We start from the raw sequence: 20179 nt of genomic DNA, 5'->3' as shown, positions 1-20179 counted from the left end.
GTTGGTGGACTATTCAAAATCCAGCAGTGACACTGAGGTGTTTAAAAACTCGAGCAGCACTGCTGTATCTGATCCACTCGGACCATGCAACACACACTAACACACCACCACATCAGGGTAAAAGGGGGCTAACATAGTATGCAGAGAATCAGATGGACTACAGTCTGTAGTTGTAGAACTACAAAGTGCACCTATACAGTAAGTGGAGCTGATAAAATGGACAATGAGTGTAGAAACAAGGAGGTGGTCATAATGTTACACCTGATCAGTGAATCTTGCTGAAATGTTTACATTGGAGCAGTTCAACAGTTGACAATGTTCTCTGGTTTGTATTCGGTTATTTTGTTGATTTTTTTTAGGAAAAGCCTGGAATGACCTTGCATTTCGTCTTAATTTTTGTTGGATGTCATGCCTTTGGGTGGGTAAGTCTGATTGTTGGTTACACTTAGCTTTTTTGGATATTTTCTGCTTTTCAATACGTTTCTTTCTGGCACAGGATTAAATGCAGTGTCTTGTTCACACAATCAGTTGGTCCTGTTTGGTGTATCAGGTGGAGATTCACAAATGTTCTGACAATCGCACTTTGAAAGCAGCAAAAAAGTAGCACACTACTTTTCTAAAAGTAGCTAAATAGTAGCCACTACTCTTTCTGGAACAGTAGCTAAATTGAAGCTAGCTACACATTTCGGGAAAGTAGCTACAAAATTAACTACTAATTTTTCAGTAGCTATCCAAACCCTGAGTATGACGGAGTTTAACATTAACATTAGTGAACTTGTTAGCACAACTATGTCCCAAACCATACACATCTGCACTTCTCACACACACACACACACACACACACACACACACACACACACACACACACAACATTAATGAGTGCACCTCTAATGGTACCTATATGCACTGTTTTTACACACTACTTAGTGTGCTAGTATGCGGTTTGGGACACTGGGTATCTTACCGAAGTTAATCTTCTTCATCCAGTGAACAGAGTTTCCTCTTCAGATGCTCCAGCAGGGACGATGTGCTTCCGTCCCAGCTAAGGTCAGCTTTACAAGCAGCACAACTACAAGTTTAGTTCCACACATTTGATTTGGCCTTAAGGCAGTCATCATGCTGTCGTTCACTTTCCAGTAATCTTAAAAGGGTTAGAGAGCGCAAGAAAGATGTGTAATGATGTCACCAACTGACTACTAAATTAGTTACCAACTAATTTGGTCGTCAATTTTTGACCAAGTCGAATAATTGTTGCACCCCTAGCCAACAGTCACCCAAATCTCTTCCATAAATACGTGAAATGAGTCCGCTCTCTTCAGTTTGAAATTTTAACTTTGACAGCTAATAGCAGAAAGAAACCTATGACTTGCATTCACTTGAAGGGGAGCCAGAATTGAGTCCAACACCTGCTGTCTAAAATGGTTGCCCACAATGTTCAGCTATGCATTGAATTTGTGTTCATTTTTATAGTTTACAGGAAGCCATAGCATGCTCTAAACTACATCTATGTGACGTTCCATGTGAGGTTTGAGTGGGTCAAAAGAAGTTGAGAAGTTATTACCAGAAAAGATTTAAAGACTATTGACTTCTAGTGTTTGTTAGCAAGGTTAGCCTTGTAGCTGCAATGCAAAACTAAAGAAGCTAAATTTGGCCACAAAACATGCCTTGGTTGATCTGGGGGAAAATTGTGAAAAAGTAGATTTTTGACAAAGTATTCTTTTAAGCCAGAGCTTGGAACTAATCCAATAAAAAGTGAATTTGTGCCAAAGATAGCCCAAAGATAAGATAATCCTATATTAGTACTCAGAAAGGGGTGATAGCTAGGGCTGAAAGGTTACATGTTTTTAAATCAAAGTTACAATTTGAAAGTGTGATTTTCAAATTGCAAGCAATACAATTCTAATTAAAGCCTTTACAATCAACAACACTGCATTACGTTTTAAGTCAGGAAATTTAACTCATGAGGCCTTAAACTGCCTGTAGATGAGATCAAGAACAAAACACGCATGTGCCAAGTACAAGACAACACAACCACAACTGGCAGTCTGGCACACTACATACAGTGTTCACGCCTCAAGCTAGAAAAAGTGGATAAGCTTGTCTTCTTGGCAAAAAAACAGGTCTGTACCTTAATTTATAGAACAAATAAAAGCAACTTAAATCAGTCACAACGTTCATCAGTAAAGAGATATTTAGATATTTTCCTCAAATTAAAATTAGCATTATGCTAGCAAAAGAAACTGGACAAAATTGCAACACTTAGGGTAAACAAAAGAAGAAAAAAAAAAACACTCACACTCTTAATGACTGAGAAACAGGCAGGATGACATCAGAAAGTACGTCTAAAAGCTATAAACTGATAACTTAACCTAAAAATATTTGTTCAACTGGCAGGTTTGGAGATCCCTTGATAAAAACAATCCATAAGCAGCAAAGTCAAATGACATTACTGTCCGGAATCATTTTTTGACTTAACTTTCCTTGCCAACAGACAGACTTTAACTACTTGGAACATGCAAAGCAAAACTGCTGAACAGGTGTTACATTCGTGAATCTGCGTTACAGGCTCTACTGGATACACTAGAAAAAGCGAAGAAAAACACGGTTGGTGTGACAGTAGCTATCCTTAGGAATGTCTAATTATCCTAATTACTTTTTGATCACTAAAAAGAAAACAAATAAGTAAATAATAATGGGTGTGGAGTCAAAATGCAAGTGTTCTGTTTTGGGAGTACCCCTCTTTTAATAGCCTCCAGTCAAATATCACTCCTGTTATGTCTGATGCCACGGACGTACGTCTGAAGGCTTCCCCCACCCTCTTCTTTGTCAGCAATGATGCACGGTTGCAGCTTTCTATCGCAGACCAGGAAATATTTTGTTGAAATTCTTTCAGCAAAGAACTTTATTGATTTATATTCTCCTGATTTCTGGTGTTCATAAGAAATTAACTGACCACAGAGCAAGAAATAAAACCATAACCCTTTCTCAATGAAAACAGTATTACACAGAGTAATCTCTCTGCATTTCAAAACAAAAAAAATTACACCTGAAATGTTAAAGTAGCTTGTTGATAATTCACAATACAGTGCATTTCAACTATGGATTCACATATAGCAGGTGAACAACTTTCTCTGCCAACTTAACCTTTTATAAGAGGGGTAAGCATCATAAGTCATGAATAATATTTTAAATACACCTAACTCTTTCAGTATTCTGACATAAGCTAGCTTAAAAATTAAAAAATTCAGGTAGAGATTACAATTATGCAGCCATGTATCTGAAAAGAATAGTAAAACATTTACTTATAGGTTATACTAGAACAGGTCCAGAAAAAAAAAAAAAAAAAAAAAAAAAAAATTTATCAAATCATTTAATCTAACTGCATTAATTAAAAAAACTTCACTTGAAAAGTGTGTTTAATTGAAATGAAAACATTTGTGAATATGCGACTTTGTCTCTTTCAAGGGGATCTCATTTATCATATTTCATGGTCAACAATAAAAACACTAGGCATCTAAGTGCAGCCAGGAAAGGGCTTGTGATGCATACACTCACACATTAAAATGACTGGGCTTTTTATATCAACTATAAACTTTGTTTTTTTTGGCGGATTGTGATTTTATTCTTTTTTTTTTTGGAGGGGTTTTGGCTTTCTTCACACTACACGACAAATCAGATCTGTTTATTGCATCTTACTTTGAAGACTGTTTAGTTCAAGTTACAATTTAATCTGACTAGCGTGGTCAGACAGTAGTCACATTTGCTCGCATACCCACATCGGTTGCCATACTAAGAAAATTTAGCAAAACTACATGACGATATCTAGCTAACAGAACGATCACGTTATGTTTTACAACAGCGTTTCACTTTTTATTAACTTCAGCATGAAGAGAACTTGACAATAGTGTAGTCTGACCTGGTCAACAGACTGTTAGCAAGCTATAGTAGAAATATTCAACAGGAATATTAAATAGTAATATTCAGAGACAGGCTTTAACCCTTTAATGAAGCTGTCACCATAAACTACAACATAAAAAAAAAATTTTCTATCTATAAAAACAAAAGTTTGTTTTTTACATTTAAGCTGTAATATATGATTCATGCACCACTGACTTTCTTGTCGCACGTTCTGACGTCATAAACCACCACACCTCAAAACAACAAAAGTTACACGAAATCCAATATGACAGGTCACACTGAGTCACATATCTACAGATCTAGTAGTTAAACTGAAAACTACCCACAAATGTGGTTTGAATCCGACTGGAAAAAATTCAAGTTTCATGCAGCTTTTTTGCCACTCAGACTGCAGAATATCTGTCAAGCTCAATTCCGATATAGCCTACATGTATCACAATGCCTCTAGTGCTTATTCATGTAAGCAAGGTTTTAACATTAAACACATAAGCACAAGGCACACATTCAGGTCCACATGGTTTGTAAGGTGGCATTGAAAAACTCGATATGGTATGATGTGGTGTTATGTATCATTACATCCTTACATTTGAAGACATTTAGTAATGCCAGAAGTTCTGTCCACAAAGTATTAAACAATTCTGAGAGCACTGGAAAGGTCATTTTAAAAAGTAAATTAAAAAAAAAAATCTGTAAATCAGTCGTCACCAAACATAACTCACAACATAACTACTGAACACTATACCTCAGTCTCAGTCAAGTTGTTCATTTGCCAGCTACAGGGTGCATATTACAATGACATGGAGGCATTCAAATTCAAAGATCTGTTCTTGAGCACTCTGAACATCTGGCAAACAAGGCATATTTGCACGTATTCACTCTTGTGTTTTGCCATTATGTAGTCACAACATACTAGTTACCAAAGCTAACACACGCTAATTGGCACAGTTGTTTCAAGGCTTCTTTTCCTTTAGAAAAATATTATAATAGAGAAGTATTTGTAGTATAGAGTATGGCATAATCCACGATTTTTACAATTATCAAGCAGTTGGAAAAACAAGAATTTATCTAGGCTTCAGTATAACCATCAGCCAAAGCTGTTTAAAGTTAATGCACAGCAATGTAATCAAAACCTAGGTGTCAATTTAGATGTGAGCCAACGTGACTACATTTCTACCAAAGATTTGAGGGAAAACAAGAATTTTGTCCTTCAAAATGTTTCAGTACATGCTTAATATGTCCAGTACATGAAGGTCTGCTTAGATTTCAGGTTGACTGGTAGCAAAAGCAAAATAAAGAAAATAGAACTGTCTGTCTGTCCCACATTACTTACTTAATCACCCTACAATCAGCAATGCTAAAACGCTTCAAGTTTTACAAAGTTTACACTCACTTCTACAAAATATGGCCAATTCTTTGTTTCAGCTACATCTTTATTTCACTTTGCAATGACTCATTAAAATGTTCAGGGTGAATCATTAGATTTAAACTTGAAGATCAAACAGCCAAATGGCACAGACAAAAGTTATTTTTGGCAATTGTTCCCTGTTCGTGGTTTACACAGGGAGGTGCTTGCAAAACGTCACTTTCAATGCAGCTTTTCCAGTTTAGGAATTCCCGCTAAACCAGTCATGTCAACAGGAAAATTCTCCATTGCACCTGGGAGACACCCGTTTCAATACCAAAATTGTAATCACAAGGCTGCCACCAATTAGGGTGTTCTGATTCAAGGTGCCAGCCTGCATCCTGGGCCTTTTCAATGCTTAGCCAGCTTATGAGGAGATTAGGTTCAAGCAGTGACAAAGAACAATGCTGCCCTTCATTTACACAGAAGAGCAAAGTAATGGCAAAAATTCATTCAGCCAATTACAAGACAGATGAGTTGGATGAAAAGAACCATCGTCCTTCTAATTCTTGAGATAGCAAGGCCATCGCTCTATTATAACAAATACCAATGAATCAATCATGAAGTAATTGAGCTTTATATCCAGATCATTCACTGGAGCAAAAGAGATAAATATTTAAATGCCAGGTGATCTTAAAGTCAGCCTGAAATCAACATCTCTAACTCTAAAATGTGGTCTTATTTTTGATTGTGTTACCGTGTGCCAGCAGGCGGGGAAAGATTTACAGAAAATGAATAAATAAAAGTGTTTTCCCCTCCTTCCACTCACCTGCACCATCAAGTGAAAACATTCAGCTCTCTCAGAGACCCAAACATCGTGTTTCCCTTGGAAATGTGTCACAGTTTGGAATTCATGTTGACTTTAAAGTGATTCTAAATAGGCATATTTTAAATAATATTTAACTTGTTTATAGATAAACCAGATGGGAAAACATGGCTTTCCATTACACAATCATTTGTCAATATTAACTTAGTTAATTGGCAGTTGGGAAGTTAGGGTTTCACAATACTGACATAAAATGTACTGTTCGATGAAGCTATCCGATATCAAGATGACGAAACTACTATTATAATAATGCGTCTCTGGCTCAACGCAACACAAGTGCAGACTTTTTTGGGATGTGTAAACAGAAACTAACTAACCCTCTTTAAAGAAATAGCAAAATGCAAAATTACAGAAGCACCATTTACGTTTCTGCAGAACAAAAAAAAAAAAAAAATGCTAACAACTACATATATCAGCACGGCAGACACATTTTTTTGTCCATTGAAGGCTTAAGAAACAGTCAGCACTACTTCAACAGCTTTTTCTGTAAAGGCTACAAAACCAAGTTATTTTTTTTTTATAGACGTACACAAGAACAAACACACATTCCAGTTTCTCAGGCTGTATAAAGCTGTTGGGGCAGTAATCTGAGACCCCTGCTGTAATAACTTTAGAACAAACAAGTTTGTAAGTTTATAAAATGCTCAGTAAATGGATTAGATTAGTACTGTATTTGCCAAATATTTCTCAATAAATTGTTTCAAACAAAGTTTCTACAAATATTGTTGAACATCACTGGCTGAAGTCATATAAATATTATTTTCAAATGAAAAGTAAAATCAAGTATGCCCTGCCTTCAGCAATCTTGAAATTTAGTATTTGCCAGGTTTCTGCCAGTAGACAAGGTGCAATTCCTCCCAAAAAATATAAAACTGCTTTGCAGCATGGCTGCGCCAAGTTTGAGCTCAAATTCCAACTGATTGTGATGTTATGCTTTCAAAATGTCACCCTGAGTCCTTAGGAAAGCTCACAGTTCTGTTTCCCTCAATCTGATCCTGTTTTATTGTTGTTCATGTGGTTCTATCACATGAACAAGCAAATGACTTACAATGAATTCATTCACTGCTGCTCCAGAAAATGCATACAAAGGCAAAATTGTGGAGCAGTCTTTTTTACTCCTACGTACAGGAATGTTTGTGCCAGCTCTAGAGTATCCTGCTAGCTAAGTTTAAACAGCAGATCCTAAAATTTGTTTTCCTTTTTCCTGACCTGATTTATAAGTTTAGGCGTGCTCTCAGCATGTGACCATTGACTACAATCACCGTGGAAGTACACATGTATGATCCAAATCTATGCGAAAACACCTTCCAAAGTGCTTTCTGTCACACACACACACACACACACAGATCAAGAGCAAGCGAGAGCAAGAGATCAAATGTCTCAGATCACATTGAAGGTCTGGTCCCAATTAAACCAGAAAATAAACTAGTTTCAGTATCTTGAAAAAGCAAACAAAAAAAAAACAATGACAAAATATAGAAGATACATTTCTAGCTCTCTATTCAAATTAAAGCAAATTTGTGAAATTGGTCAGATCTTTTTTTTCAGTCTTATTCCTTCCATTGAAACGCATGTTCAAATCTACCCGACAGTTGTCCGATTTACTGATAAGAGGCTTTTGCACACACTTGACCAAACACAATCATTAAAGAAAAAAGGATGAAAACAGAAATTCTCAAATTCACGTAAACATTTAAAGATTTTACTCTTCACTTAAATTGTTATGCTGATAATATTTGTAATTTAAAAAAAAAACTACATTAAATTAGGAAGGAATGGAAAATAAAAGCATTCAACTGTGGTTGTGGTGGTCTCAGACTTTTGGCACCATAGTCTACATATACACACATCCAATACCCCCTTCGGCTAATTAATCTTTCTTTAAATGAATTTAGGTGTGCTGGTGATCTTATTCAACAAATCCATGCAATGGAAGGAAAGTACAGAGACGTTAAGACAATCCCTAAAAATTCTCAACAACAAAACGTTTTCCGAGCATGTTCCCATTTATATTTCACAAGTACTCAGGAACTCTTAAGCAGTCTATGCCTTCCGGTTTCACTGGAGCATTAATATGGGGTGAGACAGAGGCCAAATGTACTTGTGCTGCTTCCAAAACTACATACTACCAAACTAAATAGTACATCAAAAACCACAAATGCCATTCATGAGTGTAGTATACATGGTATCAAGCAGCTTTGGATGCAGTCTTAGTCTTTCTTCAAAATGGGGAAAATGATTATGCAAATTAAATGAGACAAATGTGCATTGACTTTAATAAATCTGGCAATGCCTTAGTGCCCATGTCCACTGTTATGGCAATAATTATCAATAATTAATAAATCGGCTCAAAACAACTAAAACAACCAAAGCTATGTAGGATGGTTTAAGAGACATTTTCTCCAAAGATCACAGCTGGAGATTTGCAGGACATGCTACAAGCGTAAGCATCTGGCATTCACTAGACTCCACTGAAACTTTGAGTAGAACCAGGCTCTAGGCTTAGAGGAAACCTTTATGATGCAAAAGTAGCATGGTTATACAGAAATCCCCGATGTTAAAGATTTGTGTGGTTTTTCCTCTAAAGGCCCTGGAAACCTTGCTAAGACACATGACATCATGGACTTCATGGACTACATGAAGTACCAGGAGATTTGAAATGGAAATCTGGCTGCCTCTTCCAAAAAGTTAAATCTGGGCTGTAGCTGGGCCTTCTAGCAGGACAGGGATCCAAAACGTACACCCAAGTCCACACAAAAATGGTTCAATAACTGCAGTATTGAGCTTCTGACAGTAATCATTTCTGATCTAAACCCCAATGAAAATCTGTGGGGTGAGCTGAAGAGCAAAAATTCCCAAATAAGACACCCTACAGTTGTCATCCTGGAGTGCTAATGTGTTCTGCTTGGACATGAGGCTATAATACTGTTCACCTCATACCACACACGGTCACACCTGACTAACAACCAGTTGTCCTTCTTTCTAGGTTTTCAAAAGGTAAATAGTCACAGTCATAAGTTCCACTCATAAAGGTGTGACCCTGTAACTCATTCCAGTCCATATATACTTTTATTATTTTTAATATGGGAAATTTCCCAAAGATAGCCACTGATAGCATCTCGCTCTTATCTTTATTTCATGTGCCAGACTATCTTGCGTAAAAGAATGTGTGTCAGAACTATGACATCATAGCATGACTTGAACTTAAATACATGCTGACTTCAAAGTCAGATGTAGTTGTGTGTACAAAGAAATGCAATTTGCTCTCGCTCAGGGCCTGTTAAAGCCAGCAGTAAACTTTGTTTAGGTCTTTGTTTGTTCAACCATCTAGGTAACCATCTCAGCAACCATCTCAACATTTTAAAAGTAGTCAACAAAGCCGTCCTTAATTCCTACCCTGCTATCAGTTTACACTGAACAGGGTACACCATAGGCTTTTATTTAAAAAAAAAATAAAATAAAAAAAAATTCACTTATTACAACAAACTCTTGTTTTCTCTACTCAGGGCCTAGAGGCTTAAGCTTGTTGTATTATGTGCATCATGTATTAAAAAAGGAACACTGCATTCATAACACGAATTTAAAAATCAAAACTCAGTCTTAGACATTCACATGTATGCTACAAAAGGCATAATACTGAGAAAGGAAACATGATCTAAAGGGAAATGTACTTTAAAATGTAAAAGCATTTTCTATAGTTAATGTAATTTGTTACACTGAAAAATAGAAGTACGATAATATTTTTGTCCATTGTACATGTTTTCTAAGACCACTTTTTTTGCAACTATTTTGCTTTGAAATAAAACGTGTATTTCTCTGAGTCTGGAGATCTACACAGTGTGGAATCTGGTTCCAGTGTCCATCTGCCACAGACGCTCCAGCTAATTACCTTCCCCAGAAGTTCTTGATTGATTGAATCAGATGTAATAGTGTTAGGTAGAGGGATGACAGCAAGTAAGGTGGAGGTCGGAGATAAACTACAGGAAAGTAGACAGAAATCTGCCAATTTGGTTGGAAATTCATGGTCAGTGTGCCTCAAGTATTCATTTGCAATAAAATTAAACACAGGATTTGTACTTCAAATGTGGAGATAAAATTTCAAGGCAGATAACTTTATGAAAAATGGTAACCAGATAATTAGTGTATTATTTACCTTTCATTAACATGCTCATAAAATTTTAAACAAAACATCTAAAAATCTTTGTGTAAATGTAAATCTTAATATAGTATTATATATAAATTGGTGGTGCATACACCCAATCAGACTGGCCTCAGCACTTCCACTATATTTGTTCTGCAGTGGCAGCACTAGAGGAAAACATTTTTTGAGGAAACAATGAGCTCTTCTCTACTTTTCATATAGATGATACCGAACAGTCAAGGTGTGTAATAACTACTGGACATTAAAAAATAAGGAATAGCAAAGCACACACTAGACAGACATAATTCCAACTCGCAGTTGTTCAAAAACTGCTTTTAATGAAAGAGTTAGTTCAGCAAATAATCAAATCACAAATGTCTGCCTTAATAACTTTGCCAAGGTCAAATGGTTTGTGTTTTTTTGCCACTGTATGACACTTAATATTGACAAAATTTCACTGGTTCTTAAGATGAACAATACCACTTACACTGACTGCAAAACCTTAGTCTTAGTGCCTTAATCACAATAGAGCCTTGGATTACATCAAGGAAAAGGGTCTTTAGCTAGGCCAGCCGGTACCTGGAAATGATACATTTGAAGAGGAAATGGCCGTGTTATGCATATGTCCATTTCCCCTGACACAAAAGCCTGAGAAACCTCTGCCACCAGACTGGGCTACCTGCCCAAAGGGGTGGACTAATGAATGCAGGTGTCATATAAGGAATAACAATGAGAATACAATTTTTGTCATTACTACTGTACAAATAATTGCTGCTTACGCAGATCTACACGATATATTAGTCTGCAATTAGTCAATAAGTGAGTCACAAAGCAAAATGAAAAAAATCAAGCATGTATAATGCAAATGCTTGCGACAATGTAATTATGTCTTAATTCACATTTACCAGAGATAATGACACATTACAAATGCAGCTTCCATCCGAAGAGTGAAAGCACAAACATCTGCTATGATAAGGGCCAATTTAAATTTTGACACAGGATTAATTTGAGAGGGTGAATTCTGTGCGGTTACTACAGTGGGGGCTACTTAACACAAGACAAACAGCTTCAACATCTGAGATGTTACTGTAGAATTATAAAGTGACTGCTCCTTGCAGAAATACTAGACATCTTCCAAAAGACCTGGATTCATATACATTAAGGCTTCGTTCAGAGAAGCTGTCATACCCTAACTGAGCACTTAAGGAAAATAACTAACCTCGCATTTTTTTTCCAACTTTTGCACAAACATGACTGATGGAATGTAGAGAGTAAGCCCCAGACAACCATGAGAAGTTGCCAAAACAAAGTCTGCCTCAACATAGAGTGATAACACATTTACTGTCCCCACAGGGGCCAATTTAATTGTTTTTGTCGATCAAGTCAACGTAATCACTACTTAAAGATTAAGATTAAGTGACCCTTATTAGTCCCACAACAGGGAAATTTCACCTCCACATTTAACCCATCTGTGAAGTGAAACACCACATACACTCTAGTGATCACACACACACACACACACACACACACACACACACACACACTAGGTGGCAGTGAGCACACTTGCCCGGAGCAGTGGGCAGCCCAATCTGCAGCACCCGGGGAGCAGTTGGGGGTTAGGTGTCTTGCTCAAGGACACCTCAGTCATGTACTGTCGGCTCTGTGGATGGAACCGGCGACCTTCCAGTCACATGGCTGGTTCCCTAACCTCCAGCCCATGACTGCCCCAAAAGTAAATTTAAAACGATTTGCCACTTAAAGTAAAAAAGAAATGATCACTGACCAGCCACCGACATGCATATACTCTTTAATTGAGCTTTAAAATTCTAAAAGAGTTCACTTACATTAACAACTCAAACTTCGCTTGTCTTTGGACCAAACAAATTTACTTTCTCAGCAATGCAATAACAATGGATGTGTCTCAAAAATTAATGAGCTCTCTACAGACAGCATGCTACAACATATTATGCATGCTCCTGACAAGAAGGCTGTCTTAATTTTTAGATACCTCAAATATGCTGCCTTCTCAGGTATCTCAGGTATATTTTTTACTGAGAGCATTACTTTTCTAGCAGCATGTCAACAAAACTGCAAGCTCTCAATAGCGTTAAAGTCAATGTGAAACATAACATTTCCTTCCTTACCATGACATATTTGAGTCAAAGATGGTTAGAGAGGGCCACTGAAATGGACAGCTTTGAGGGGTGGTGGGAAGGGGGTAGGAAACGGGTAGGAAACATGACATTACTGGCAGAGGTGGACGAAGTGCACAAATCATGTACTTGGGTTAAAGTAGAGATACCCACGGTAAAATATTACTGCAGTAAAAGTAGAAGTCCTTACTCTAGACCTCAACTTGAGTAAAAGTACAAAAGTATTTGCCTTCAAATGGCTCTGATGTTATCATTTTTGTAACAAGACTCGCTTCATGAACTCATTTTAGGTGAAAATCCTCCACCGTCTCTCTTGGTAAACCAGTCTTTTAATAGAACGTCATTAATTAGTGATGCTGACGTCTATTAAATTGATCCTAAGCACAGAACACTGAAGGCAAACAGTTTCCATCAGGTAGAACTGAGTGGCTCTGAAATCACTTTTACAAACAAGCAAAGTTTCAGTTTAAGATTACTTTATAAGTTTAATAAAAACTGGCTTTAAACTCAGGATCACAAATAAGTTTTCCTTTACTATACTGATCTGTAGGACTGTTCATACACATAAACTAACAAATTAATTTATTATAAAATGAAAGTGTTTGTATGAATTCAGAAAAAAAGAAACATGCCAGTCACAGCTGCATGTACATATTTCTATACTGTGATCTATTTACACAAAGTTAGGTTAGTTCCATCATTTAGGTGGACATATGTGCTCCCAAACCCCAGTGCTCTGCGGCACTGACCTTGAACCGTGTGCTCGCACTGGGTCAGTATGACCAACAGGTCAAAACAAGCTCAGAACAAAGTGACCGCTGTGCCCTGATTGGTGCTCTTGCTTTGCACTTCTTTTGTTTTGACATGTTACATTTTTATACACACAGAAACCAAAAGGAACGACAGATTTCTCAAAATGTAGTGGAGGAAAAAGTCAGATATTTGACTTTGAAATGTAGTGGAGTGAAAGTTAAAAAGTCACCCAAAATGGAAATATTTAAGTAAAGTACAGATACACGAAAAAACTACTTAAGTACAGTAATGAATTATATTTACTTAGTTACTGCCCACCACTGATTACTTGTAAATACTGTTTTCCCTGCCCATTCATACACACCAACGGACCAAAAATCAGATGTTGTTTTAGAGGCCTGCAAAAGTCAGTATACCTTGATCATCACGGAAAATGAACAATTTTGACTTTTAAATTATATGAACTGATGAACCATGCAGGGACTTGAACTAACAAGGTAAAAACGGGTCAATTTTTATGTTGGCCTTAATGCAAAATTATAGCTGGCTAGAGGTTTAGAAAATACCTGCTTTGAAACCTCTGGTGTCAAACAAAGGCTTAACATGTCATTGATAATGTACCACTTAATTTACAAAAGACTGATATTTTTTAAAAACCCAATGTTGATTCCTGATCTTGTTCTGGACTGTGCTAAGTTGGAAATTGATTTTAAGTTTATCTGCCAGCTTAAGTGCTCTATACATGTAAAAAATGGTTCTTCAGGGGTTTTTTAGTAAAGGCAATGGTTCTATTTAGAACCATGAGTTCTGTAAAAAAATAATTAATTTAAAAAGTAAATAAATATATATAATCAATGTCAAATGGTTCCTTTATGGTGAAATGGTTCTTCAGATTGATGGAGAATGTGATGTATAGGTCCTAAACTGAACCTTTCTGAAAATGGTTTTATAGCACCTAAAAGGGTCCTGTTGTTAAGACGTTAAGCTTGTAACAATATAAGAAAACTTCCTGGTGCTATATAGAAACATTTTCAAAAAGGTGATGTATAGAACGCACATACAACACATTCTTAATATAAAGAACAACTCCGCCATGCAAAGAGCCACTTAAGCATGAAATGGTTCTATATAGAACTCATGCTTCTAAACAGAACCAATGTTTTTTTTGTTTTTTTTTTAATGAAGAGCCGTGAAGAACCATCTTTTTCAGGCATGCAAGTCAGTGGTCACCAACCCTGCTCCTGGAGTTCTTGGCAAATCCTTGATTAGCTGAGGAAAGTGTGTTAGATCTGGGCTGAAAGGGAAATCTGCTGGAAGGCAGATATCCAGGAGGAGGGTTGGTGACCACTGCTCTACATGCTGCGAATGTTCAAGAGCAGCAGAGTTGCTTGGTCAGCTGGGTCAGTGTCGCATTCACAGGCATTATTTATGCTGGTGAGGACTGTGACTAACGCTAATGCCTCATATTAAGCTGCATTTAAAAGGATTTCCTCAGCAGAGTTTACCAGCTTTAAGCTAATGACGGGATATGGAGGTTCATTCGGTATGAGCGCCGCACGCACAATCACTCATTTCAAATTCAACGGAATTCAGCTCGAGACCCAAATGACGGTTAGCGGCTGCTACAGCGGAGAAAAACTTCTAGCTTTTTCCAGCTGATATTCGCAATTACAACACTAAAAATGTATCACTAGACTTCTAATAATGGCGCTTAGTAAGTTAGTAAGCAATTCACATCGATAAACAACTTTAGCTATTAATTTATAGCAACCGAGCAGCATTAGCTACCTAACGTACCGTCTTCTCGTTCCTTGTGAATTTAGTCAGCCAGGCTCCCCAAGTCGCTACTGGATCTCCATAATAAGGCAAGTTAAACTGGTAATAGTTCTTATTTCGCTTGGGTGTTTGGGACAGGGCAGTAGCAAGCAAAATAAAGTAACGTAGAATTTAAGTAACGTGATAAGTTAACGGTGGTTAACGGTTTATACTCGCAAAGTAATATTTAGCCAATTTAGCTAGCTTAGCTAGCTAGCCAGGGCTGCATTCAGCCGACAAAACATAGCAAAACGTTTATTTAAACAGAAATGGTGCGTTGAACACTTGTGCTACACAAGCGTTGCAACTACGGCAGCTGAAACGGTTCAAGCTTGTTCTATCAAAAAAAAAAAAAAAAAAATTGAAATAAAATACAAAAGTCTTCTAACGTCTTCAGCAGGTGCGTACATTAATCTGGAGCGGCCGCACCTTTGACACATCCATCAAAACGAGACAAAACGGCGAAGTGGTTGTAAGCTCTGATTCTTCTTTAGTGTAAACATACAGAACGGCTTTGTCTGTTGGGACCTGCAATTGTTAACGTAGAGGACGAAGCTTAAAAACGGTGACTACTGCATATGCAGCTCCATAACAGGACTGTCATGCGCATCTCACTGATAACCCAGGTAGCAGGATGACACTGATCCATTACTGATATTTTTATTAAATCATGCTTTGGTCGAGGTTGGAATTTCAATGTCAGTACTGTGTTGGATCACCGTTAAGCTGTCAACTAAACTGCCAGTTTCTAACGTTGGCCATAATGACGCTGAATAGACACTGAATATATTAGACGCGAGATCATATTTCTCTCGCGCTCCTGGCGCTTCAGGCCCTCCTCACAGCTTACTACTGTTGCTTGTTAACGCAAATAGCTAAACAGCCAATCAAATGGGTGCAACTCAATGCATTTAGGCATGTAGAGGTGGTCAAGACAACTTGCTGAAGTGCAGACCGAGCACCAGAATGGAGAAGAAAGGTGATTTAAGCGACTTTGAACATGGCATGGTTGTTGGTGCCACACGGGCTGGTCTGAGTATTTCAGAAACTGCTGATCTACTGGGATTTTCACACACAACCATCTCTAGGGTTTACAGAGAATGGGCCGAAAAAGAGAAAATATCCAGAGAGCTGCAGTTGTGTGGACGAAAATGCCTTGTTGATGTGAGAGGTCAGAGGAGAATGGGCAGACTGGTTCGAGACGATAGAAAGGCAACAGTAACTCAAATAACCAACCAAAATCTCTGAGGAATGTTTCCAACACCTTGTTGAAAGTATGAAACGAAGAATTAAGGCAGTTCTGAAGGCAAAAGAGGGTCCAACCTTTTACTAGCAAGGTGTACCTAATAAAGTGCCAGCTGAGTATAAATTACTGAGAGTATACTGAAAAGTTCTTTTTAAAGCCTGTTTATTGTTCTTCAATCTGAATAAATAAACTGGTGTGAAGTTTTGTTGTTAGGCCTGTTTTTATTTTATTTTATGGAATGATCCATGCTGTAAATAAAGCAGGGTGACGGGATGAAAAATGATTGAAGTTGCATTTCTGTTATGCTGACCTTTTGTTAACCTTTCAGTGGTATTGCCATATTAATTCAGGATGGGAAAGTGAGTAGGAATCAACATCAGATTTGAATGTAGATCCAGAGTAGTTATCCCTGGTGCTTCAAGGTTGATTTAACATGGATTCAGTCACTGTTTCCTATCGGTCAATATGTTTTCACCTGTTCCATGTCTCCAACACACAGTAACATGGCTGCATTTTATACTTTTCACACATGGAAAAAACTGGAGATCCAGGGAATTTCAAAATGCCACTGTGGATTTAGGTGCAATCATCATGAATCTAATGTCACATAAATTATATGAGACAAAAGCACTGTGTGCTCTCAGTGTGTAAAAGCTGAGCTAGGACACAGTGAACAGCCCATAAATCTTGCAGCAGTGCATCCTTACAATAAACTCTGCTTTACACCCTTAAGGTCGCTTTCTCTGTTTTGCTTGTTTATTTGTTTTAATAAACTTAATCAGAGTTGTTCATTAGTGGCTTCAGGCAGGTCACATGATTGGCAGCATGGTCTAAGTAATAGCAAGCAAATTAAACAGTTTTTTTTTTTTTATTTTAAAGAAGAGTTTGCCCAGCTTCCCTTAATGGACCACCAGTGGGCTGCAAAGCACCCTCTTGTGGTACTCTGGCTAGTAATTGGGGAGAGCTAGTGATGGGAGTCTGTATCATAAAAATCAGTGAAGAAATCACTGACTTAACAATGAGAGAAATAAAATTCATTTCAATCACATCCACCTAATTTGCCATCATTCCTCCTGATTTCAGGTATAAAACAGGCTTACGTTCATCTAATCTGTTGGTATTTGATGTTCAATAACACACATCATACCCCATTATACATACACCAAATACTGTGATGCCCAATCGCTGCTGTGTTGAATATTTCTCAATTATTTTTAGAGCAAAAAAGCTTTTGTGGTCCTTCATGCTTTCAAATGATAAACAGGTGAACCTTGAGTTGGAAAAGGCTGAGAACCCCCGCCTTAGAGGACAATTAACCAGATTGTACCATGACGACATATATAAACACCCAGGCCATTACACTCTATTAGAAGAACAAACGATACGAAAAATATCTTGCTCGAAACTTCGCCATAAGAACGCGTACTCCACCCAAAATGAGCAGTGTCTTCGGAAGGCACGTCGTCACTGCATTTCTATGACCACCACCACCACCGACTCTATCAGAAAAGGGTACAGAACGTGTCATTTTAGGCTGTCTTGCATTTCACGTCCGCAACAGTAGCCCAGTCCAGTGTGTCGGTATGAATGTGCTGTTTGTTCGGCAGCCACCAAAACTTCGTGCCTTCCTTGATGGAGAGACAACCGCTGGCTTTGCTAAGCTTATGGCTTCATTCTGGACCTGTGGTGCAGTGAGAGGAACAGGCTTACGATTTCCCCGTGAAGGCAGTCCGAGTCTTATTAGACCGTCTCAAACAAACACTTGGCTGGATTTCGCGCCGTGCAGTCAATGTATTCATGAGAGGGAGAAAGAGGAGCGGATTTTCTACTTACTTTTACCGAGAACGGGCTGTTTGCCAGGGTTGGAGACGCCTCAGTGTGTGAAAGTTTTTCACTGCTCTCACCTGGCCCAGGTAAAGCAGCTCGCGCTTCATCTACTTCCGACACGTCCAGCACACCTGCCAGACCTGTTGCTGTTAACGTTTGTCTTAAAGGACCCAAGTCACGTTAAGCTACGAAAAGGACCTATCTCACCCGATGTGGACAACAAATTGCATAAAATGTCATGGATGAAAGTTTAAATTCTTTGGAATCGAGTTTGGAGTACACTGTTCAACTTGTAGCATTTTGGATCAGGCGATGTTTGGACAGATGAGGGAATATGACGTCGGGTAAAACAATCAGGACCCCTGGGGTGAGACTACAGGGTTGCTGTAGGTGTTTGAGACGCAGAGCAGCGATGTGCGCATACAGGCTTATTCTAGCAGGACTGCTGTGTTTCTGTATGTAACCTTTGCCAGATAACTCGTGATGTTCTGTTTGGTTACTATGATTATACACTCGCAGAGAGTGTATGTTTCATCACCAGCCTTCCTGCTCGAACGTTTAAGTGTTTTCATGCATTCCCACCGTTTTTAGCACTGCTGTGATAATATTGCACTCTTGCTTCCCTCTTAAAAATCTGATGCTTAAAGGGTTCCTTAGTAAAAGCAATGGTTATATTTAGGACCATGATTGCCTAAATGGTTCTTTGCATGATGAAGTGTTCCTTCAGATTGATGGAGAATGTGTTGTGTATGGTTCTGTATGGCACCAGAAAAAGTCATTTTATTGTTACAAGCTTGGCGTCCTGACAGTAGCAGAACCCTTTTATAATATATTTTAAATAAATAATTGAACATTCCATGTTGTCACTACCAGTACAGTAATAACACCTCTGAAACATCACATGATGTTTTGATAGGGACGGTTTCAGTTGGTCATTTTGATCATAACTCCAAAATACTAGCCAATACATGACTAGGAAACATGGCAAACAAATCTAGTCACATGACATCAGTATATGCACACATAAAATTACGATAGTAAAACACAAAAAACATCTTGTTAAATAAACACAGAAAATATGTTTCGGTAGTGTCAGTTCATCATGATTTTCAGGCTTTAATACACTCTTACATTTTACATTACACATTTTTGGCCTTGAGGGACAGGGTTGCAGTCTCATTTCCTAAAATCGTGATAAATCGAAATCTTTCCACTTCATTTTAAAAGAAATCAAAAAGAACGTTTTAAAAACAACACCACTCATTGCTCACGTGATCATTTATCAGTATAAATTAAGAATTAGTGAGAAATGTCTCAATATGACATACGTTTCTATGTCCAGTAGTCCTCTGATGTTATGTACTTGTTTGAACCTATGAAGAGGGCAATAAACTCACTTTACCTTCAAAAAATCCTCTCACTGTCTTGTATAAATAATCAGGATAATCAGCACATTGTTTGGTGATTTGAAAGGACTTTGTGTTTGAACATCATGACCTAAATAAGACATTCCTCAAATAAAAAAAAAATGTTCTGGCAATCTTCCCTTTTTACAGCATGACACTTTTCCTCCTCTGAGTTTGTCAATGTACATCATGTGCTTCACGTTGTCAGTGGATCATGATGGTTATTGCTCAGTCTAATGAAGTCTTCTTTGGTTACAACTCACAATGTTCACTTGTGATATTGCATCATATTTATTGAGCCGGTATATGTGTCTAGTCTCTTATCACTTGATGTTACGGTAGTGTGGTCAGTACAGAAGCTTGGGAAATTGTGTCTTTTTTGACAGCAGTTGGCACAGTATGCTGACAGGAATCCTCTGTGTTTCGGCATCTCTGGAAAAACCTGTCTCCTGCCCGCCATCCTGTCAAATGCATTTAGATCCAATGCCTCTGTGGTAACATTATAGTTCAACAGAATTTAAAATTATGTAAATGTACTGGCATGTGAGTATGTCTGCATGTGTCTGTGCACATGTGCATGTGTGGTTTTAAATACACACATTTGCTAAACATGTATTTTGAGTTTATGAAATGTAGAATTACAACACTAGATTTTAGATGATGGAAGATTGTAGCATATATATATATATATA

At 37.7% G+C, this 20179-nt stretch overlaps 1 protein-coding gene across 2 annotated transcripts in view; it reads right to left on the bottom strand.

Annotated features, from left to right (window-relative positions):
• sh3yl1 (SH3 and SYLF domain containing 1) overlaps positions 1 to 18449 on the bottom strand; it is a 53303-nt gene extending 34854 nt beyond the window's left edge. The window contains exon 1 of one of the 2 annotated variants that reach the window (XM_017694425.2): positions 18088 to 18449. In XM_017694425.2, the coding sequence (XP_017549914.1) occupies position 18088 (1 nt within the window). In that variant the 5' untranslated portion in view covers positions 18089 to 18449. The remainder of the gene's footprint in view (positions 1 to 18087) is intronic. The other variant, XM_037541969.1, reaches the window with a different exon arrangement.
• Between the last annotated feature and the right edge of the window lie 1730 nt (positions 18450 to 20179).

The sequence above is a fragment of the Pygocentrus nattereri genome, chromosome 10 (genome assembly GCF_015220715.1).
Source record: "Pygocentrus nattereri isolate fPygNat1 chromosome 10, fPygNat1.pri, whole genome shotgun sequence".
In the NCBI taxonomy this organism is placed as follows: domain Eukaryota; kingdom Metazoa; phylum Chordata; class Actinopteri; order Characiformes; family Serrasalmidae; genus Pygocentrus; species Pygocentrus nattereri.
Note: the sequence above shows the minus strand (reverse complement) of the source record. Positions and strands in the feature narration are given on the sequence as shown.